Source organism: Grampus griseus (assembly GCF_964374135.1).
Source record: "Grampus griseus genome assembly, chromosome: 8".
NCBI classification, from domain to species: Eukaryota; Metazoa; Chordata; class Mammalia; order Artiodactyla; family Delphinidae; genus Grampus; species Grampus griseus.
The window spans coordinates 10,325,171-10,348,889 of record NC_139002.1 but is presented as its reverse complement, the minus strand read 5'-3'; the positions used below and the strand labels follow the sequence as shown (position 1 = coordinate 10,348,889).

General features: G+C 46.1%; 1 protein-coding gene across 2 annotated transcripts in view; it reads left to right on the top strand.

Annotated features, from left to right (window-relative positions):
- GRAMD1B (GRAM domain containing 1B) overlaps positions 1-23,719 on the top strand; it is a gene marked incomplete at its 5' end in the record, with an annotated part of 176,548 nt that overhangs the window by 26,561 nt on the left and 126,268 nt on the right. For both annotated transcript variants that reach the window (XM_082659711.1, XM_082659710.1), the window contains one exon: positions 14,445-14,510. In XM_082659711.1, the coding sequence (XP_082515837.1) occupies positions 14,445-14,510 (66 nt within the window). The remainder of the gene's footprint in view (positions 1-14,444; positions 14,511-23,719) is intronic.

Here is a 23,719-nt window from a genome sequence, read left to right as displayed (position 1 = left end):
GGCTTTTCCACCAGCTGGTTGATGAAACAGCTCTACTCTGAGCCATAAGTTATTTTTTTCAGTTATCATCAAACACTTGTTTATTTCTGTGATTTCACCTGTGGCCCTGAGACCTCATGGCAGGTTGCATTATCGGTCCCATCTCACGTCAGTGCCTGTTGACTGGTGCGGGCAAACGCTTGTCACTTCTCGTTTCGAGGTTTCTGTGGCCTTGGACCTCCCAGATGTTCTTGCTTTCTGGCTAAGGGCTGCCGCCTGCAGGGCAGAGACATTGGCAATTTCAGCAGAATGAACATTCAGGCTCTTCCCAGTGCCCCCACCCCAAGCTCACATCTCCCCCGGTCTCATCACTGAGGTCATCCCTGCCGCCCAGCCCTTCCCAGTCTTAAGTGAAGGCTATGGCCCAGCGTGGTCATGTGCTCAAGGTGGAAGAATCAAGAATTCTGGAGTAGAAAGCCTGGGTTGAAATCCTCGAAAGAATCAGGAATTCTGGAGTAGAAAGCCTGGGTTGAAATCCTCATTCCTTAGCTTACCAACCATTCGCCCTTAGACATGTCATATATTCCCCTGAATCCTTATTTTCTTCATCTTTAAAATGAGGATCAGGAATTCCCTGGTGGTCCAGTGGTTTGGACTTGGCGCTCTCACTGCCGAGGGCCCTGGTGCGATCCCTGGTCGGCTGGTCGGGGAACTAAAATCCCGCAAGCCGCACGGTGCGACCAAAAAAACCAAAAAAAAAACCCAATAAAATGAGGATCAGAGTATATATATACACACACATATATTTTATCTTCTTTATAAGGTTGGAAAGATCAGATGGAAGAATGTACAAGAAAGCACTTTGTAGACTGGAGAGCACTGTTTAAATGTGAAGGATTACTGTTAGTATTAAACATATTAGTATGCAGTAGCTTGACTACACTGAACAAAGCAGCCAGTACTTGCGCTGAAGGAGGGTTTCTCTGATGCAGCCAACAGGTTATCTCCAAGGCTCGGGCAGGGCCACCATCAACACTGGCAATAGCTGCTCAGGCTTGGATTTGTCGCAGTTCTGCAGCTCAAAGGGTCAGGTAGGAAGAGGAAATCAATGAGGCCATGGAGAGACAGCGAGGCTTCTGTGTGACATGGGGCTCGATTGGCCAAGGTGGGAGATGCAGTTACTGAGGTGGGGTCTGTGGGATCATGTAGAAGAGACATTTAGGGGATGATACGGACAAAGCTTGGAGAAATGAGTGGACGTGGCGTATTTGGAGAGCACAATTGGCTCAGTGTCAACAGAACGTAGGCGGAACTTCCTGTGGGGAGAAGTTGAGAAGTTGGTTTTGTGTTGTAAGGCCTCGTGAGTGACAAAGGTCTTTGGACTGTCATCTGTGACATTAGGGGAAACACTCAGAGGACTTGGGAAGAGGCATGTCTAGCTCTGTTTTAGAAGATAAAGGTGGTGGTCTAGGCGAATTCCTTGCGGGACCGGCTTGCATCCGCCAGTTGTGCACATAGCTTCCCAGTGTGATATTTTTAGTGACATCACGTTGGTGCTTGAAATCACACGTGGTGGGAGAATTTACAGCACAGAAGTCAACAAGTGATACAAGTCATTCCCTTTTCCCCTTCAAGCTGGTTGTTAAAAATTTATCCAGGGACTTCCCTGGTGGCACAGTGGTTAAGAATCCGCCTGCCAACGCAGGGTTCGAGCCCTGGGCCGGGAAGATCCCACATGCCGCGGAGCAGCTACGCCCGCGCGCCACAACTACTGAGCCTGCACTCTAGAGCCCGCGAGCCACAACTCCTGAGCCCGCGCGCCTAGAGCCCATGCTCCGCAACAAGAGAAGCCACCGCAATGAGAAGCCTGCGCACCGCAACGAAGAGTAGCCCCCGCTCGCCGCAGCTAGAGAAAGCCCGCGCGCAGCAACGAAGACCCAATGCAGCCAAAAATAAATAAATAAATTTATTTAAAAAAAAAATTATCCAGCACAGTTAAGGGGCCATTTCAGTAGGGTAGGACTTTAGTACAATAGTTGCAGACTTGGGATATGCCTTAAAAATCCTTCAGGCTCCACCCAGACACCCAGAATCAGAATCCAGGGCAAGTGAGGGTATAGGAACCTATTTTTAAAAAAGTTTTCAGTCAGTTCTTGTGCAGCCAGTCTGGTATGACCGGGGCAGGGACAGGAGGAGTAGGGAGGAGGGGATGGATATAAAAGATGTTTCAAAGGTAGGAGCAACAGAACTCGGTGACAGATTGGAGGTAGGAAGCGGAGGAGAGGGAACCGCTAAAACTATTTCTAAGTTTCCTTGTTTGGATAGCTCAGTGGATGGATGGTGATGCAGGTGGCTGAGCGAAGGAAAGCGGATGCACGTGGTTCGGTAGAAGAGGTGAGAGTGCAGGAGGGAGCAGGCAGTTTGGGACATGCTGCTTGAGGAGCGCATGGACGCAGGGTTTTGGTCATGTCCTGTAAGCAGCTGGGTCCGGGGAACTGATGATTGGTGGAACGGTCCAAGCTGGTGATACAGGTTTGGGAGTCAACATGTGGGTCGTTGAGGCCATGGACTTGCACGAGATTATCGGGGGGAGAATGTGTAGTGAAAAGAAGGTGACTGTGGGCAAAACTCTAACCATGCGGAGGTTGGTAGAAGCGGAGCCAAGAGGAGATCCAGCGAACACCAGTTTGTATATTGATTATTGAAGTCAGTGGTTCCTTGGAGGGTGGGGTTCCTTTAGGTATTAACAGAATTTCCAAAGGCTTAATAGAAACCACACATTGTTTCATTTGAATTCTATCAACCCAATGCGGTGAGGCATGTTACTGGATGCTGACCTGAATGGTAGCTGTGTGCCTTTGACTAAAAACACACTCACAAATTAACCAGGAGACAGATAGTGTGTTGTCAGTTATCTCTTTCAAAACCTGATTGTTGGGAATATAATTTAAGGGTTCTTGGTGTGGAGGAAGTAGGGATGTGTGGGGAGCACAGGCAGGGGCTCTTGGTGTGTCCTGGGAAAGTCTCCTGACCTGTTCCTGTGAGGGGAAATCGATGGAGAAGGAATTTTAACCCATTTTGAGCAGTTTAGGTAAAGTGACCAGGATCAAGATGATTGTCCAAGGGACATCCCTCGCGGTCCAGTGGTTAGGACTCCATACTTCTACTGCCAGGGCTCCAGGTTCGACCCCTGGTCGGGGAACTAAGATCCCACAAGCCACGTGGTGCAGCCCCCCCAAAAAAGATGATTGTCCAAGATCAGGTTTTGAGGTTATCTGTGGACAGAGTGGCTTCTGGCTCTCCTGGGGTTTGAGAACTCTTTGCAGCTTCCTGGCACTTCCTTCCTTCTCCAATGTGAAGGCTCTGGATTGGGAAGGAAGGGATTTTCTAAAGGCAGGAGAGGCCCCAGGGGGCTGGGGAGGGAGGAGGCTGGCCTCTGAGACTCTGCTGCCCAGGGCCTTGGCGAATTCTCACAGACTTCAGGTCCTGGGAAACAACTCGTCAGCCCTGTTCCATCCTGAGTAAAAGTTTACTACCAGGAGACCTGGTGAAGTTGTATTTACTCTCTTCAGATGGTCTAAGATTTCCGTGTGACGCTGAGTAGTGATTGAGGCCAAGGAAGCTACTGGGATGTGGGAAACTAGAAAGAGGCAGTGTGTTCCTTTAGCTAAGCACAATTGAAGAGAGATAAGCTGGCACAATTCTCCTTGCTCCCCCCCCCCAATGGCGCCTTCAGGGGATGTAATGGGGTAGGTGTAAGTCTTCTAATTGTGTGAGGTGAGAGGCCTAGGTGAGGGATGCTTTACCCTTTGTGAAAACTACCTCAGAACAGGGCATTCGAGAAAAAAAATTTTTTTTTCCAACCGAAGCTTGATTATCTATATTCTTGAGACCCAGGGATTAGCATGAAAATTTAAAACGCATTGTTTGGGATTAGTAGGTACAAACTGCTATATATAAAATAGGTAAGCAACTAGGTCCTATTGTATAGCACAGGGAACTATATTCAATATCTTTTTTGTTTTGTTTTGTTTTTTTGTCGTACGCAGGCCTCTCACCACTGTGGCCTCTCCCGTTGCGGAGCACAGGCTCCGGACGCGCAGGCTCAGCGTCCATGGCTCACGGGCCCAGCCGCTCTGCGGCATGTGGGATCTTCCCGGACCGGGGCACGAACCCGTGTCCCCTGCATCGGCAGGCGGACTCTCAACCACTGCGCCACCAGGGAAGCCCTATATTTAATATCTTGTGATAAACTATAATGGAAAAGAATCTGAAAAAGAAGATAGATAGATAGATACACACACACACACACACACACACACACACACACACACGTGTGTGTGTGTATAACCAAATCACTTTGCTCTACACCCGAAACTAACACAAATTGTAAATCAACTATACTTCAGTAAAAAAAGAAAACAAAAAGGAATACCAATGTCACCAAAAAAAGAAGGTACAAACTTCCAGCTATAAAATACCTAAGTCCTGGGGATGTAATGTTCAGCATGGTGACAATAGTTAATAATATGATGTTGCATATTTGAAAGTCGCTGAGAGAGTAAATCTTAAAAGCTGTTGTCACAAGGAAAAAAACTGTGGGAATTCCATGGCGGTCCAGTGGTTAGGACTTGGCGCTTTCACTGCTGGGGCCCGGGTTCAGCCCCTGGTTGGGGAACTAAGATCCCGCAGTCCTTGTGGTACGGCCAAAAAAAAAAAAAGTAACTATGTATGGTGACAGATGTTAGACTTATTGTGGTGACCATTTTGCAATATATACAAATATCGAATCATTATGTTGTACCCCTGAAACTAATACAATGTTTTATGTCAATTATACCTCAATCAAATAAATAAAAATTAAAATTCTTTTAAATTAACAGAAGAGAAAGTTTACTAGTCATAGGCATTTTAGAAAGAAAGAAACAAAAAAAAAATGTTGCAGCTTTGGGCTTCAGAATCTTTTCCCACTGACGAATACCTGTGATGTCTAATTGGAGGGCCACCTTCTTTCCTGTTCGCCCTCCAATGGAGGCTTTGTCAAGCATGAGGTATGGCTTCCTCATGTTGGATAACTGAGAGTTGGGCCATAACTCTGGCATAGGGGTGGGGCAGAGGAGGGCTGGTTTTAGGAGGGCCATGCCAGCCCTCATGGGTTTGCTTACAGTGGTGACTGTATTTAGAAGGTTCACATCTAATTCAAGTTGGCATCTCCAGAGCACCAAACCCTGAAGCTTAGTCTGCTGGAAACATGGATGAATTTATGGTCCATCAGGAATTCATACAGACTGGTGGGCTCCTTGAGGTCACAGGCCAGGCCTTACAAATCCAGTAAGGACTAGCAGGATACTTTGAACACAGGTGTCCAGAAAAGGTTGATGAGCATTTTGGAAGCACATTGTAATCTAGAGGGAGCATGTAATCTATACTCAGCGAAGTGTCTTTCTGGACTGGCCGGGGAGTATTCAGCAGAAAGTGGAGACCTCAGAGGGAGGACAAGGCTAGATATTTGTACATTAATTTATCATGTTGTACATCTAAGAGGTGCTAAGTACAGTGCTGGGCATTGGGGATGGAAAGAAATGACCTAAAATGGGATCTTTGTTCTCAAATAACTTACAGTGTGTGGTAGAAGGTATACAGAACTGAATCAGTAATTACTGTATCCCAAGGAGTATGATAAGTGTTATGATAAAGGAAAGTACAGGGCAGGGTGATATAGGGACCATAGTGTGGGTGGTGGCCATCGAGGAAGATTTCCCTGAGAAGGTACTACTTTTGGAGGATGATAATAGCTATAATATTGAGTATCTACTCAATGCCAGATACCTTTCTAAGTATTTTGTGGGTACTAATTTATTTAATTTTCACAACACCCCAGTGAAGAAGATACTTTTATCATCCCCAGTTTATGGAGGGTGAAGTTGAATAGGTGGAAGAATCAGACTTGAGTGCTGACCGTCTAAAGCTAGAGCCCTCAGGCTTAATCCCTGAAGGGTCCTGCCTCAGCCCATGGGAATGAGTGAAACAAAGAGGGGAAGTGGAGAAAAGGATAAACCAGGCGCGAGAAGAGCAAAGTCAAAGCCAGGGACAAGCAGAATGACTGGAGTGGAGAGTGAAATCCTGGAGCCGGTGAGGGAGATGTGGACGCTAGGAAGGTAGATGGCAGTCAGCTTACTGGGCTTTTATAGCTTAGTTTTAGGCTAAACTAAGGAGTTTTTGAACTCTTCTGAAATTAGGAGACACCTAAAGGATTTTAAGCCAGGAGGAGGGGACTTCCCTGGCAGTCCAGTGGTTAGGACTCCTCACTTTCTCTGCCGAGGGCCCAGACTCAATCCCTGGTCGGGGAGCTAAGATCCCTCAAACCACGCGGTCAAAGAAAATAAAGTAGTAAGCCAGGAAGAGCCGTGATCAGATCTGCATATCAGGAAGAACACTGATGTATCAGTGTCAAGGACAGAGTGGAGCAGGGCCGGGTTGGCAACAGGCAAAGCAGTGAGGAGCCGATTAAAGTAATCCCCGCAGGGAGTGATGAGAGCTTGACCTCAAGCAGTGGCAGTCAGTGTTGAAGGGAGGATGGGATGCCTTTGAGGGATAGTAAGGTAGCATCTGCAGGACCTGGTGTGAAATTGACATGGAGGTGCATTTCTGGTTTGCAGGCATCCTTAGTTGTGGAGTCCAAGGACAGGACAAAAAGATGGTGAAATCAGTATTGGGCATGTTCAGTTTGAGATTCCTGTTGGACCCATTCACCATGGCAAATGTATTATAATAAAAATAAGTATTATTAACATTTTGGGGGTACTTATTACTTGCCAAGACTTCTGTTAAGTGCTTTATATCAGTTAACTTGGTCAATCCTCCAAACAGGTGTGTGAAGTGACTTACATTTTAAAAGACAAGGGGGCAGGAATGCAGAGAGAGGTTAACAGGCTGCTCTGAGTTACTCCGATAACAAGTGGCAGAACTGGAACTCAAATCCTGGGTTTGATCTGGAAACCTCTACGCTGTTCAATAAAGCCTTCTGCAGTGATGGAGGTGTTCTTTAGCTGCACTGATATGGAAGTTAATGGCCACATGTGGTCATCAGTTTCTTCACATGTATCTAGTACGACTAAGGAACTGAATTTTTAATGAATTTAAGCAACCACATGTGACTAGTGACAGCTCAGTGCTGTGCTGTCTTTGGGGGTCATTAACTTATCCATCATAATTGAAGCCTTGCGTGTGGACATGATTCCCCAGAGATACATTGCCGTGGATTTTAATCTTCTGTGGGTTGCGTTCTCTATTTGAGAATCGGATGAGAGCTCTAAATCCTCTCCCCTGGACGTGCGATATAACAATTTCAGAGAAACTAGGCTCCCCGGGTGTAAAGCTGGAAGAGCAAGAAACCCAACAAAATGTGAACTCCTTGAGCGTGGACGTTTCATCTGTTTCATTTGCTACTTTGTATTTGGTATCTAGATTCTAGAACAATGCCTGGCCTATAGTTGGTATCAGATAATTTATTAAATGAGTGGCTGAATGAGTCCTGGGAAACATTTTAGGACCAACCAGAAGAAGAGTCCATGAAGTTCCCTAAAAAAGAAGAGAAAAACAAAAGTAGGATAAAATCCAAGAAAGAGGGCTTCCCTGGTGGCACAGTGGTTGAGAGTCCGCCTGCCGATGCAGGGGACACGGGTTCGTGCCCCGGTCCGGGAAGATCCCACATGCCGCGGAGCGGCTGGGCCCGTGAGCCATGGCCGCTGAGCCTGTGCATCCGGAGCTTGTGCTCCGCAACGGGAGAGGCCACAACAGTGAGAGGCCTGCGTACTGCAAAAAAAAATCCAAGAAAGAGCAGAGGGTCATAGAAGGCAAGAAGGGTGAAGTTTAAAGAATGGGAATAATCATCAATGCCAGACCTGCCTGGGTGGTCAAATGAGGTTAGGATGTAACTGTTGTCATTGGCTTTGGCAGTAACAGAGGTCTTGGTCGATCAAACCAAGGAGGGGTAAGGGTGTGGTCCAGGTTACAGTGACTAATTCACGAAATCTATGGTGAGGAAGCAGAGGCAGTGAGTGTGATGTCCAGTGGGTCTCTATCCTGGTTGCTCCCCAGAATCACTGGGAAGCTTTTAAAAAATACGCATTCCTGGACAGGCTCAGACTCTGACTTGGTAAATTTGGGGAGGGGGCCAAGGAATCTGCATAGAAAAGCTTCTAGCTTATTCTGATACAGATTTTTTTTAAAGTAATTTAGTTTATTGATTGCCTTAGGAGCATTAAAATGTTTTAAAGATGAACAATTTTAAATTACATAGAAAAATCAATAAATGAGATATGCCTGAAATAGGGAGATGAGGATTTCTTCTTTGTTTATTAATAACTGCTTAATTATCACAACACATTATATGCAAATCTCTGATAGAGTTTTGATGGAAGTTCGGCAGTCACCAAATAGTGCATTCTTTCAATAAAATATGGCCCTGTAGGGAAGGAAGGAAACATAAAGGAGTTGAGGGAGAGATTTTATTTTTTAAAGACAGAGACATGGGTATGTTTAGAGGCAGAAGAATTATTCAATAGAGAAACATTAGTGAGTTGTAATGAGTTAAAAGATATTTAGCTGGATTCTGAATCCCTCAATCTTTGACCAGCTACTCACATTGCTACTTGTTCCCAGGGAAGGCATTAAGCAGAAGCAGTCCTGCTACCTTTGTAGACAGATCATTAATCTTCACACAGAGCATGTTATTTTCTAAGAAGTAATTGAGAATATTCAGTTATGTTGTATAAGAAGCTGGCAGGCATTGGCAGTGTCCCAAATCACATCTGTTTACTTATCTTCTATTATTAGACTTTCCTATACCCGCTTGCCAGATGACAAACAGAAACTATTCTCTTTTATTCTGTACTTACAGGCTACCTGCCTTTCTTCCCCCAGATGCCCTTCCTCTTTAAACTGAAATGGTAGACGCTAGAGTCATTTCTCAGGCAGATATAATTCAACATGAAAATCCAGCCTTTTATCAGTGACAGTGCAACTCTACTTTTCAAGTCAGTGGCTCTCAACATTTTTTATCATAAGGTTCTCTTCTGTTAATTTCCTCCCATGTATTGGATGTTTCAAAGTATTTATCTGCCAAACTAACTGTGAATATTAAGTACAATTGATGTCCAACGTTTCTGGTACACCTACCAAGGCCCAAACGTGGCGCTAGACACTTTCTATAGATGATTTCTACCATTTCTAATCCCCACTGCAGTCCTTAAAGCCATGTGGTGTATACCCATGTCTGACACTTAGAAAAGTTAAATAATTTGCCCAGTATCACTGTGCTAAGTGGCAGAACTTGTGTCTTCCTGATTCCAAATCTTGAACTCATGCTGGGAAATAGGCTGAGAGAGGGTAAGGGACTTGGTCAAAGTTATAGGGCCAATAAGAAACAAAGCCAGGGCGAACCTCGGTTTGTCTGTCTCCATGCTATTCTACTACATCGACTAAATTTCTTCCCCCACTTAAAAAAATTTTTTTTATTAATTTTTATTGGAGTATAGTTGCTTTACAACATCGTGTTATTAGTTCCTTGCTGTATAGCAAAGTGAATCAGTCATACGTATACATATCCCCCACTTTTATTAATCAGACATTTATCAATCAAAGCCACTCTGAGCTTTTCAGAGCTTCTAATTAGCATAAGATAATTGGTATTAACACACTAGATTGCTCTGATTAGAGCCGGAAACAAAGAAATGCGAAAAATGAGTGCACAGCCTTCGTGTCGGTAAATGTACAGGTTCCATTAGGCTCTGGAAATACTAAATGACATCTCGCATAGCCCCATAACTGCTTGGAATCCCCTGAATCTCCCAAAACCCCTTCCCGGCTTAGGAGAGCCCATTAGTATTGTCTGGGCGAGAAAGAACTGTTTCTACTTAGGAAGCACCAGCTCAGAAAAAGTGCCAAATTTAGTTTCCACAGGAGTGAAGCTGTACTTTGCAGAGGGCAGAAGGACACCTTCCTGGTGGCTTGTGGGTTTAGGCTGACCTTCCTGCCAGTGCCCGGGGGTGGGGGAGGGAGGAAGGGAGACCAGTGGAATCATGGGAATTTACCCAGCCTGCCTTGCGGAGCTTCCTGCTAGCTCGGTATCCTGTGAATTTCTGCCTCTGGAGTGTGCTCTGCCTCCGATTACAATGGATTTTTCCCAGCCAGGGTTACTGGTTCAGTGTGACCTTCTAGGATAAGCTCCCAGCACTAGCTTGCTGGCAGAGAACGAAACCAGGACTCCAGATTCGATTCGCTTCAGCTGTTTTCCCTCCGGAACATTGCGGGACGCACAGAAGCGCTTCCCCACCGTATTTAGTAACACAGTGTGCTGTTTCAAAATTTAATTTCTACAGTGGTTTTTATCAGCAGCTTGAATTTACAGCAGGAGGGATTTTAGTCAGCCTCATGCGTTTTCTAGCTCTTTTGGGGGAAAGGCAAACGGTTGCTTGTACAACTTCCCTTCCTTGCAGTGTTAAGCTGACTTTCAGTCATCTGGTGCCCAGGCTAAGTCATTCCAAATCGGTGTTTGGAGTTTCTTTACAGACTTTCTAAGAGACGTTTTCATCCGTGAGCGCCCTCTGCCGGACTTCCTTCAAGTTCTTCTCAGCTTCCTTAAGCCGTAGAGCCCGCACTGGCCACCTGTCCCTCCAAGGCCTTGACTGAAATGGAGCGGTTGTGGACGTGGCCCTTGACCTCTGGCCTTCCATAGCCCTCTGCAAGCACCCTACCGTGGTGACGGCTCTTCTGCATGACCTCAGAAGACCGGCAGATTCATTTAGGGAGCAGGGTGAGCTGCCCAGCGTCCAGGTGGTCTGTACTGTTTGAAAAGGCTCATATAAAAGAGGAGCTGAGAATTTTGCCAGAGAGCAAGGCAATGTCTGAATCTCTGCTCAACAACGATCATTTCATGGGGTTGGGTGGAGTGGTAGTGGTTGGCGTCTATCTCACCTTTAAAGACGGTGGGAAAAAAAGTTCTGAAAATGGGAGGAGAGAGGACCAGGCTCCTTTGGCGGGTGGGGAGGCAGGGGGGTGTCTAGAGGAGGAGGGAGCCCATGCGTGCTGCAGCTGTTGCTGCTGTGGAGTTACCCGTAGTTCCTGCTGTTCTACGTTCTCCTCTCCAATATGTTGCCTGAAATTCCCCAGCAGAAGTGTCTGCGACCTGCGCCCCTTCATCCTTCCGGTGTTGCTGCTTCGCAGTGCTCAGGGAACACTTGTGCCTCCTAGACTGGGGCTCCTTATGTCCCAGCCTTCTAGCACAGTGCCCGGTAGGTGGTAAATGTTTGGTGAGCCGAGCTGAACCAGAATGCCCTCTCAGGATTCCCTGCCGGTCCAGTGGTTAGGACTCTGCACTTTCACTGCCGGGGGCCTGGGTTCAGTCCCTGGTTGGGAAACTAAAATCCCACAAGCCACGCGGAGTGGCCAAATAAATTAAGAAAAAAAAAAAAAAAAACGCCCTCTCTTCTCAGTTCTGCTCATCCTGAATCTGTTCAAATTTCAAGTGTCAGCAAAAAAACCCTTGCTGTTGAGATGGTCTTCTCTTACCAGCCCCAGAAGGAAGTGATCTTTCTCTGGTCTATGTTTCTGTAGCTTTTAATATTTACTTCTAAGAGTTATCATTTTCTACTTTTAAATGTAGTTTAAAATTATAGTTTATATTGACTCTTACTTTCCAGATTGTAAACACCTTGAGAGCAGGATCCCTGTCTGATTCACGTCTTTATTTTCCATGACCCACAAAACGATGACTTGCACATAATAATAGCATTTGTACAACAGTTAGTATGTGCCAAGCAGTATTCTCCATACTTCACATATGTTCATTCTTTAATTCTTACAGCAGCTTTACATTCTTTAATCCTTACAACAGTAAGAACTATCGTAACATCTATCTCCATTTTGTAGGTAAGGAAAATGACTTCTAATTTGCTCAGGGTTGTGTTAAGTAGGAAGTGGAGGAAGTTGGATGTAACCTGAGGCAGCGTATTCCAAAGTATTGACTTAACTTGGATGCTGCCTTTTGACATATGTGCACATAGAGAGCATTGGAGAAATACTTGTTGAATGCATGCACGTTGATATTTCTTAGTTATTTGGAACCAATAAATCGTTTGAAGGTGATCCATTGTTAACTTTTCATCTCCACCCTCTGAACGGTTTTCTAAGCAATGGGAAGGCCAGAAGGGGGCGCCAGAAAGTTGGTTCTAGTTTTGGTTTCAGAAGCTGGATGGCTTGGCCTCGTTCAGGTTCTGGTTTGGAAGTCAGCAGTGCCATCTAGTGAGATAACTTGCTAAAATCAGCTCACGATTATTTTTCTGAAACTCTGGTACTTCTCATTTAGTTCTGGGAGCCCCTCTATTAGCTTTACTTTAAGCCTTGATTGCCAGAGTGAGGGTAGGGTGAGAAGGAAGCACAGCCCCGTTATAGATAGCTTAAATGGAGTCCAGTTTGATCTCTTCCGTGAAGAGGCCGTAATGCTGATTGTGGTCATTGGGTTGGTTGAGCCCCTTTGGGTGTTAGATAGTGTAAACCACTGGGTTCCAAACAGCCCTCCCTCCTACTTCTCCTCACATGTACTGCCAACGGTGTAGACTGGTATTCCTCTCTCTCTTTTTTTTTCTTTTTAAATTATTATTATTATTGTTATTTTGGTTTTTCTCTCTTGATGCTGAGTCTGCTGTGGAATTGGAGTTCCAGTCATCTGTGGGTTGCCTACTGTAGTCTTAACACCTATTCCAAGTTGTATAGAAGAGGGTGCTTGATACATATGACAGGTCAGTCCCAATGTAAGAAATCCCACGGGTTAGCAACACAGCAGTATAATTTTGTTATAAGGAGTTTTTAAAAGGCAAGTCTATGAGACCTTGCAAAGAGGGAATGATGAGTAGCCACATGTTCTCCACAGGGAACGAGCGGCAAAAAAAAAAGTGCTTTGTGTAGAGTAAAAGAAAACACAGGATTGTGTACACACTTGGTTGTGCCAAGCAACTGGAAGCTTTGTGTGTGGTGCTGTTCTGATGTCTGGCATGTGTGTGTGTGTGTGTGTAGGTGTATGTTTGTGTATTTGAAAATTTGATGTAACTTGCTTCTAAGTTCATTTACTTCTTGCTGAAAAATCAGAACATCAGAGCGTGGTTGTAAAATCGCGTGCTTCTTTGGTGGAGAAGCAGTCACTGGGGCAGGCACCTACCCTACAAGATTGTTCACAGTTTGCCATCTTCTGGGGATCTAGTCTAAGGAGTGTACTCTATAGAGAGCAGTGCTTTTTATGGCTGAACAAGCCACCAGAACAAGGGAACAAGTTTGGTTGTACTGGGCCTGGGTTATAGTGACATTTATGGTAACAGGAATTTATTATGAATGGAATCTATGCCAAACAGGGGTTTGCTAACTTTTTCTGTAAGGGGCCATACAGTAAATATTTAGGCTTTGTGGGTCTAATGGCCTCACTACTGCACTTATTCAGTTCTGCCTTAACTGCACAGCTCTGCCATTGTAGCAAAAAAGCAGCCCTGGTTAGTATGCGAATGAATGGGTGTGGCTGTGTTTCAATAAAACTTTATTTATGACATCATTTTGAATTTCATATAATTTTCACATGTCATGAAATATTATTATCATTTAAAAAATGTTATTCCCAGCCATTTAAAAAAGCAAACACCATTCTTAGCCCACGGGGGCTCCAGATTCTTGATTAGAAACCTGGAGTACTTAATAATTAGCAATTAATAAAAATTATTTGTTCACCAGCTTTCTGTTCAGTTAGTGTCCTAAGGTGTCTGAACAGCTTTTCTTTCTCTTGAGTAGGATGAATGACTGTTGAATTCCACAGTCATTTAAAGTAAGCACTTCAAGAACTCTTGTGAGTTGAAGCTCTATAATCTTCGTGCCTACAGGGCTTTAAGGAGTGGAGGGACTCCACCTTCTAATCCCTCTTTCGTCCCTCACCCTCTTCAGCCTTCCCTGGAGGCAGGGAAGCAGGCCGGGTGGCCCCAGACTCCATCAAGTCTCAAGTCTTTCTCCTGCTGGAATTCCCTCCTGCCCGCACCCCTCCCCTTCCTGCCCACAAGACTGCAAGCCAGCACCTTGAGTGTCTCAGGGGAGGCGGAAGAATGGGATTATTCTGTCCTACAGATCTAGAGGCCCAGGTACAGAGAATGCCCGAGGCATTCACTCTCTGAGACTGTGTGGCCTGGGAAGAAGAAGGTGATAGGTCAGGGTCTTCCTCTTGTGCTTTAGGTACGATGGGTGGGGTTTTCACCAAACGTGTGTCTCAGTTCCACCGTCTGGCAGTATACCCTCTGTGTAAACTTCCCCGGGGAACGTCTACCTTTAAGATGTTGTAACCCCGTTTCTCCATTGAGCTGAAGTCTAGATGCTCTCCCCCAGGGTTGAGAAAGAAGCCGAACGTTAACGGTTCACATGCTGTCTTTTCTCAGCAGCCAGCAGAGCAGCCATGACGATGACTCTAGCAGGTTCCTGAGTCCTCGGGTGTGGGAAGAAAGGTAAGATCGCATGAGGAGGGAGAGATGGGAGCAGCGATTACAGTGGGTGGGGAAAATGTTTGAGGAAGATAGTACTTCTGCCGCGAATGAGAACTGTGGGAAACTGCAGAGAAATAGGGGCCCGCCAGACCTCTGTGCTCAAACACGGATTAGAAGGAGGATGCGCCCCCTCGACCCAAGTAGAGGGGACCGATTCTAAAGGCTTTTGGTGTCCAGCAGGGGAAGAAGTCAGTGTGTGGAAACCAAGTCCGTTGGGAAGATGTCAGAGTGGACTTGGCACCTGAGGCACACTCTAGAGGTCGGGTACGGTGTGGAGCGAGAGGGGAAAGGGTATTTTGTGCCCCAGGAAAACGGCGTGGCCGGGGATGCGTGTGTGGCATCAGAGTGGTACCTGAAAGGTGGGTTCGCCTCTTGGTGGGTGTCAACCAAAAGATACAACCAAGCTAAAGATCGGAGGAAGGAAGGAGTTATCCCAAAGCAGTGTTTCCCTCACAGCAAAACTGGGCAAGTTTTAAGCTAAGGGTATTCATGCGTATTCATGAGGGGCTTGAGCTGAGGAGAATTCAGCATGAATTTGCGACAGAGGTCGACAGAGTTCAAGCGTTAGTTGATTGAGGTGAGGAGCATCGAAATCATCCTTCCGTCCTCCACCTGGGTGGGGGGCATGTGGGAGTCAGCATCATCAACCTGTTAACTTCTCCCACCTGGTTGGGGTTTCTGTATCTGCAAAACAGCTCAAGGATATTGTTGTGTGTATCCCTGGAGGGGGATCCAGGACCCTGCCCCAAGGCTGCACTATTGTTTCTTGACTGTTCCTCTCCTGTCTCCTCTGTATCCCCTCCCTTCCCTGATTAGCAACTGTTTGAACCTGCCCGCTGGAACTCAGGGAAGGTCATGGAGGCTGAATGAAGCCTACTTCCTGTAATCAAGAAGTGGGGGGCACAGAAAGGCTTTTGTGCCCGGGAGCCCCACAGGGTCCTGCTCGGTATCACTATCTGTTTGCAAGATGACAGCAGGACACCAGGATTGGAGTGGATGGTAGGTGTCAGAGGTTAACGGAGAATGAGGTGGGGTGTACAGGGGGCCCTGAGGATACAGAGGCTCCTGGATGCTCGTTTGAGGCTCTGAGGTGGGACTGGCTAAACACTCAGGCTGTGGGCCCCAGGTGGCATCTGCGGCATGGAGCGCCTCTGAATGGGAGACAGAGGGAGCGGTCTTTTGCAGCAAGTTAAACTTCTGTGCCCAGCGAAGGTGGACCGTACTGACCTTAACGGGAAGGGGGTCTCAGCAGGCATGCCGCAGGGCTCTGCTTTTGGTCTAGCTCCGTTTATCATTTTTATCAACAAACCGGATGAAAATGCAGAAGGTACTTTTACCTCATTTGTCAAACTTAACGGTGGCTGCTCAGCTGAGGGAGTAGAGAGAACACCAAGGATGATAGAGACAAGACTTAGTATTATTTCAAATAGAACAGTAGGTGGAAACAACACGGAGTATTTTAAAAAAGGAAATGTGCTATTATACATTTATACATTTATATTAGAATAGTTTCTTGAGTGTAGGGTTACCACGGGGAGCCTAACTTGACAGGATTTCATGTGGAAAATAACTTAAGGGTTACTTTTTAACCAGCCACATATGAGCCAGTAATCTGAAGCAAGTACCAAATGATCTGTAAAAGTCTGAGTTCATTACTGGAAGGATGGAGCATGGATTTAAAAAAAAAAAGGTCTTACTGTAGTCTGTGCTAGTTTGACCATATCGGATGTATTATTCTCCGTTCTTTGGAAAAGGATATTGATAAATTAGAGTTCAGAAAAGAATGATCAAGATGATAACTATGTGATGATAAGGATTGGTTGAAGGAAACGGGTTTAGCCTGGAAAAGAGAAGGTTTAGAATGACTATAGCAGCACTCTTTAAATATCTGAAAGCCTAAGAAATAGAACTAGAGGGGTAGGAGTTACAGCGAGAAGGATTTCAGCTCAGGATAAGAAAGAACTTTTCCATGATGAGAGCTGTACTGCAATGGAACAGGCCTTGTAAAGTAATGAACTATCTCCTCCATACAAGTGTTCAGGCAAAAGCTAGATGGTATGTCATGAAAAGGGTTTCATCCTGGGCAGGAGGGTGGGACCTTCCCTTTATATTTATAAAGTTTTATGAGTTCTGCGCTAGTTCTCAGTTTTGTGCTTGTTACTAACCAAAATTAACAGTTCAGCTCATCAATTTAGGCAGAGGCATGGGGCCTCCAAGGGGCAAAGATTAATCACTCTTGTAAAGATGCTTTCATCAGTTATGATCTGATGGCAGTGCCCTCAGTCTCTAGAGTGGCCTGCGCTCTCTTTTCAGTGCTGTCTGGATTTCGACAACCATACTCGCAAAATTGGAAGTGTCCGTAGAGTTCCCCAGCAGAACTCCCTTCCCTGTGCTTGTGCGCCAAACATCTCTGGAAGCGTTCCGTCCATTTCTGATCATCATACCTTCAGCTGCTCCTCGTCTATCTGCCCTATGATTGGCAGCTCCTCGGGTCGCTCTGTTTTATCCCTGCTGCTTAGGGCATTCCTGGGAGAGATGAATAAGTGCCAAATTGTACATACTCTGCAATGCGTTTTTCCCAAGGCTGCTTGCTAACCGGAGAGAGCCCTGCCTTTTTGTTCAGTATTTGGGATTGTATGCTGATAAAAATTATATTCTAGCTCCTTCTCTGCCCACTCCCCCAACCAAGTGAAATGTTATGGAGGGTCTCCCAAACCTCTGCCCAGAAAAATCCTCTAAATGTCTTCCCTGGTCCTTTCTTCTCCCTGGCCCACCGACAGCCCCCTGAACTCTTCATGGTGGATGTTGGATACAGTTCTGCACTAGCTCACCTTGGGCAGTATGGGAAACTGAGAGGGCTGGGATCAGAAGGATGCTTCCTGTGGCGGTCCCTGTGGACCCCTCCCCTCGAAACTCAGGACGGATGTGTGTTCCCCATGGCGTTTCTGAATGAATTCTTTTTTCCCTTCTCAGCCAGTGGGTTCTCTTGGAGAGAGCAAGTCCTCAGAGTGCTAATTAATCACTCAGCCCCAGCTCAGCACAAACCTTTACACCCTGCGCCTAATCCTTCCTCTAACATGTTTCCACCCAATTAAGAGACTCTCTGGGGCGTTTTGGATATTACTCTGTGATATCCTGACCTAGAGCAAGTGTGAGATCTGAGCCCTGTGGAGATTTTCTGCGGTGGTGGGGAATCTGGTTTGTGCCCTTTGCTCTGGGCCCAGTTTGATGGACAGCACACCCTGCTGGTTCCAGCGGCATTCCCCACACTGGCCAGGCCTTCCTGGACCAACAGATCATCTCGTTTACTCTTTGCCCCTCCCCTGGGAAACAGGTAGAGAAGGGCTGAAAATGGTCAAGTATGAAATGAGTAATATGAACCCTTTTCTGTGGCCCCTCCTAATTCTCCAAACCATGTGGTCAATTACAGAATGAAGGATCGTTTCATAGAGCAGGCCAAAAAAAAAAATTTTTGATTTCCTCTGGTTTGTTTTGGTTTTGTTTTTTTAAAAAATTTATTTATTGTATTTATTTTATTTTTGGCTGCATTGGGTCTCCATTGCTGCACGGGGGCTTTCTCTAGTTGCGGCGTGCCGGCTTCTTATTGTGGTGGTTTCTCTCATTGCGGAGGTTTCTCTCATTGCAGAGCTCGGGCTCTAGGCGTGCGGGCTTCGGTAGTTGTGGCACGTGGGCTCAGTAGTTGTGGCTTGCGGGCTCTAGAGCACAGGCTCAGTAGTTGTGGTGCACGGGCTTAGTTGCTCTGTGGCATGTGGAATCTTCCCGGACCAGGGATCGAACCTGTGTCCCCTGCATTGGCAGGCAGATTCTTAACCACTGCGCCACCAGGGAAGTCCTGATTTCTTCTGTTTTAAAGATCAAAATTATAACCCTTTAGTACGAGATAACTTTCAACTGGTTAAATAAAACATTGATTTTTCTTTTTTCTTGTACAAGGTTCAGAATGGATATAATATTTAGAGACAAATAGCTACTCTACTGTAGTCTAAAAACAGTCCACAGGACTTCCCTGGTGGCTCAGTGGTTAAGAGTCTGCCTGCCAATGCAGGGTACATGGGTTCGAGCCCTGGTCCGGGAATATCCCACATGCCCTGGAGCAACTAAGCCCATGCACCACAACTGCTGAAGCCCGCACGCCGTAGACCCCACGAGCTACAACTACTGAGCCCACGTGCTGCAACTACTGAAGCCCGTGAGCCTAGAGCCAGTGCTCTGCAACCAGAGAAGCCACCACAATGAGAAGCCCGCGCACCGCAACAAAGAGTAGCCCCCGCTCACCACAACTAGAGGAAGCCCGGGCACAGCAACGAAGACCCAATGCAACCAAAAAAAGGAAGAAGAGTCCACATTACAGCAAAGAGGGAAATGCCTCAATAAGATATCCAAACTTAAGGGCTTCTAAGAATTGTGCTTTTCCTCATTCACATCAGTTTCTGTCCTGAAGGAAAAAAAGTCTTTGGGTAGGTGAGTGCAAGAGATGGTCATTTCCTGGACAGGTGTGCATCAGGGAGAAGGGGCAGTTTGGGGAAAAGAATCAGTTTATTGGGAAACAGGGATTGTCTCAGAGATAGGAATAATCCCCTCAGGTTTCTGGTTGAAAGCAAAATAGATCTAACTTCCCCAAAGCATGTATGTGTGTGCGATGGAATTTGGGACACTAATCCATTTTCATGCGTCGAGGTGAAGTCATGGGTGTACTTACAAAACACTAGTTCCCAGGTTCAGCCCAAACTGGAACTGTTGGTAAGGTTTCTGAGGTGCCCAGGTCTTTATTTATTTAGTATGTTCACCCAGTGGCAGGACCTTTCATACAAAGCCCGGAGCGTAGAAAAAGGAGCTATTTTTACTAAGGACCGTTTATGTACAGGATGTTAGATTCAACAGAACGTGGTCTCAGTTGACCAGGAAGGCTTTTCGTGGTGGGAAAATGAGACGTGGAGAGGGCTGGAGTGTAACTGAGGGCCAAGGCAGGGCTCCATGCGTTCACGCACTCACTGCTGCATGCGGGCATGTGTGCCACAAACCTTTATTAAATGTCTTCAACATGCTGAGCCTGCCTGAGTCCAGGCTGCAGCATGAACAAGAGGCTTGCCCTGTGCCACTGGGCCCTGCGGTGTGCAGGAAAGAGTGAGAGTCTCAGTCAGCAGACATGGTTTTGTCTGCCTTCTTCCATATTGACTGTGCATTTTTAAAAGCATTTTCCTCAGTTTTACTGAACCTTAGTTTCCTCATTTGCAAAAGTCTTTTCCTGTAAAGAGTCCATGAGGTAACATGTATAGAATGCCTGGTACTTATAGGTGCTCAGTGTGGTGGCTGCTGGTACTCTGATGGTTGCTTTTGGCTATCATGAGTTTTTACTCTCACTCTCTTAGCCGATCTGTGTTCTGTCCTTGAAGAAGCAGAGACAGAAAGACTGTGTAGAATATTGATCATCTGCAAAATATCAGCTATTGACTCTGAGGATAAACAGAGTAAGGCATGGTATTTGCCCTCAAGAGCCTTCTTGTCTTACGGTGAGACATACCTATAAGTAAGCAAGTATAACGTAGTGTGATAATTGACAGATGGAAGTTTGTCTAATAGAATTTCGTTGTAGTGGAACTAAAGAATTTGTTGACTAATGCACCTAATCTGTGCAGTGAGTCTTGCATATACTTTTAAATAAAACCCCTCAACAGCCCTATCAAATAGATGCTATTATAATCTTCATATTAGAGTTTAAGGAAACTGAGGCTCAGTGGAGTTAAGAAATTTGCCCAAGTAATGCAGGTACTCTGCTTGGGGCGAGGATTGGGGAGGAGGGAGGGAGAGGGCAGTGGTATCCAGAAAGACTCCACGGAGAGGGGGAGAGGGCTGTGCGTCAGCTGAGAGCTGCAAGGTGAGTAGGAGTCCGTCACATGGACAGCGTTCCCAGGCGAGGGAACAAGATGTACATAAGCATGGAGGCGTGAGAAAGCAAGGCATGTTCAGGAACGGCAAATACTTCAGTACTGCTGCCGAGGATGTCCCAGGAGTGGGGGTAGCTAGCAAGCGGCTGGAAATCATCTTTGTACAGGTAAGCAGATGCCTGATCATGTCACATCCTGCCATGATAGAGTGACCCGTATTTATAGATGGGGGAAGTGAGTGCGGGATTTGGAGGAAGGGGTACCCGAGTCTCTCCCAGATATTCTTGTGCGAAAAATCCTTTTCATCCTAGTGTGAGAGATGGATTCAAGGAATAAACACTGGAAGCAGATAGACAAGGAAGGATGCTGTGGCAATGGTCCACCCATTCGTTCCCTCACTGAATAAGGGATTTATTGAGCACATACTGTACGCTAGCTACTCTTCTGGGCATTGGTGGCTACAGCTATAAACGAGATAAATATTGTTTCTCCTTTCACGGTGCTTACTTTCTAGTGAGGGAAGATAGATAATAAACAAGAAAACGTCAAGTAGTAATAAGTGCTGTAGAGAAGATGAGGAAAGGTGAGGTGGTGGACCAAGGCCTTTTGGGACTACTGTGAGTTGGGTGGGAGGGACGGCGTACTGATGTGGTGACATTTAAGGTGAGGCCAGATGGGCACATTTCTGAATTATGGTAGAAGAATAGAAAAGAGCACTTCTCTGTACCTCACTCTCCTCATCTATAAGATGGGTATAATAATAGGTCCTACCTCATAGGGTTGTTGAGAATGTTGAATGTGTATATGTGTGATGATTAGAACAGGAATGGTGCCTGGCGCATGGCTAGTATTACATATGTGCTTGCTATTATTGTTATTAATAATAATGCTGTTGTTACTAAAATACTGGGTAAAGCGGGAAGATCTGAGGAGCAGGGGTGGTAGTGAGTTTCATTTAGATGTGTGGAGTTTGAGCATGGAGTGTGCAGCTGGAGAGATACACTATGTCGTTGGCCACACCTGTTTGAAGCTCAGGAGACAGGACTAAAACTTCTTTAGTTTTGGAAATGAGAATATAGTTGAGGCCAAGAGTCTTAGAATGAGCAGAGTTTAAGCAGAAGATAAGGGAAGGAGGAATTTGCAAAAGATTGCCCACTGAAGCTAGGAGAACTAGGGGACAGAAATATCGTAGAAGCAAGGAAGAAGAGACAAAGAGGGTAGAGATGGGTAAGAACTAAAAAGCATCTTCTGCCGTGGTAATTAGGAGGTCGTTGATAACCATAGAGCAGTTTTAGAAGAGAATATATGAGGGGAGGAAGGAGAGTCTGAATGTGGGGAATTTATTCTAGACATTTGCTTGGGAAGAAGAGAAATACAGATGGTACGTAGGGGTGTTTGGGGAGAAAGTTTATTTTAATATAGGGAGACACAGCACATTTTTAACCTCAAGTAGAAACCGGTAGGTCAGGGATGAGAATTTTAAAGAGGACATCATTCATTCATTCACTCAATGAACACTTACCAGTTATGTACTATATGTTCTACTCATCAAGTTCCCAGTCTTGTTGAGGAGACAGTGTTAACATAACTGAGTGTATAACAAAGAAAATACAAACTCGGATGTGTGTGTTGAAGGAGGGGAACATGGTGCCACGAGGGAGTGTATCAAATAAATTGGGCCTGGACTGAAGTGGGGTTGGTATGAGAGCGTGGTGGTTGATCTAAGGCCAGAAGGATGAGCCTGAGATGGGAGGGAAGCAGTGAGACGAGACAGATGAGGTGAGATAAGATGAGAGGAGCTTGGTTGGCCACAACAAGGACTTGAGTCTTTATGCTCAGAGCACTAGGAAGTCATTGGAAGTCTTTATTTTTTTTAATTATTAATTTTCATTGGAAGTCTTCAGAAGGGAGCTGACAGGGTCAGATTTGCATTCTGTAAAGATTGCAGCTCGGAGAAAGGATGCAGAGGGTCAGCTGGGGCAGTTGGGAGGCTGTTACAATAGTCCAGGCAAAGGACTGAGTATTGGTAGCTTGGACTTGGGATGCTGGTTGTGGAAAAAAAAAAAAAAAGTAGATGAATTCAAGATACATGTTGGGGATAAAATGCCCACGACATGGTGATGCACCGGACGAAGGGTGTAAGAGAGAAGGGAGGTCTCCAGAGTTGATCCTGGGATTCCATCTTGCCCTGCTGGGGAGTGCCTCTGCTGAAAGATAAGGAAACGGGTTTGGAGGAGGCAAGAAAAGCTGGACCTAGATCACAGGTGAACGGATTAGCCTTGAATAGGAGAGAAGAGTGGATGTGAGTGCAGGTGCGCTCACAGGTGATGTGGTAGGACAGTGAGGAGGTTAATAGCTATTTTCTCTGTGTGATAGGAAAAAGGATCATCTCGGAAGATCAAGGAAGGTAAATGGGAGTACTGTGAGGCTGGGGCGTCATTAATTTGGGGATTTCTTTTTCTTTTTTTTTTTTTTTTGCGGTATGCGGGCCTCTCACTGTCGTGACCTCTCCCGTTGCGGAGCACAGGCTCCGGATGCGCAGGCTCAGTGGCCATGGCTCACGGGCCCAGCCGCTCCACGGCATGTGGGATCTTCCCGGACCGGGGCACGAACCCGCGTCCCCTGCATCGGCAGGCGGACTCTCAACCACTGTGCCACCAGGGAAGCCCTGGGGATTTCTTGTATCACCTCTTCTCTGACTAGCTCAAAAGACGTTCAAGTCTTACATGTCTTACTGGAACGCACCCTCATTTCTCCCAGATAAGGAAGGGAAGGCAAGTTTAAGTTTCATCACGTCTATTTTCTATGTGTAGTAGCGGGCTGTGGTTAATTATGCCGGACACTTGCCCCATGCTGTGCACTCTTTGGTTTACTTATCCATCTCCCCACTCGCCCATGAAACCCTGGAGAACAGAAACTGTACCTCTTATATCAGGCACAGAGTAAGTGCTCAGCAGCAGATATGTGTGGAATTTATGAATGAACAAACACAGAAACCAGGGCAATGGAATTTGAACCCCCGGAGCTGGAGCAAGGCCAGAAAGCAGGCCCACTCCTTCCAACTCAGGTCTGGCCACCGGAATAGATAGCTTCCCACTAGAAGGAAAATGTTTTTAATTCTGTCCCAGAAATTGTCCCCAAGTTGCATATTTCCAGGGCCCTCTAGCCCCGTCTACCTGCCTGGCCGCCAAATTCCCTGTGGCCCCGTGGACACAGAGGTGATGGCTCGGGTCAGCTCCCTCACCAGGAGGAAGGAGCCAGGAG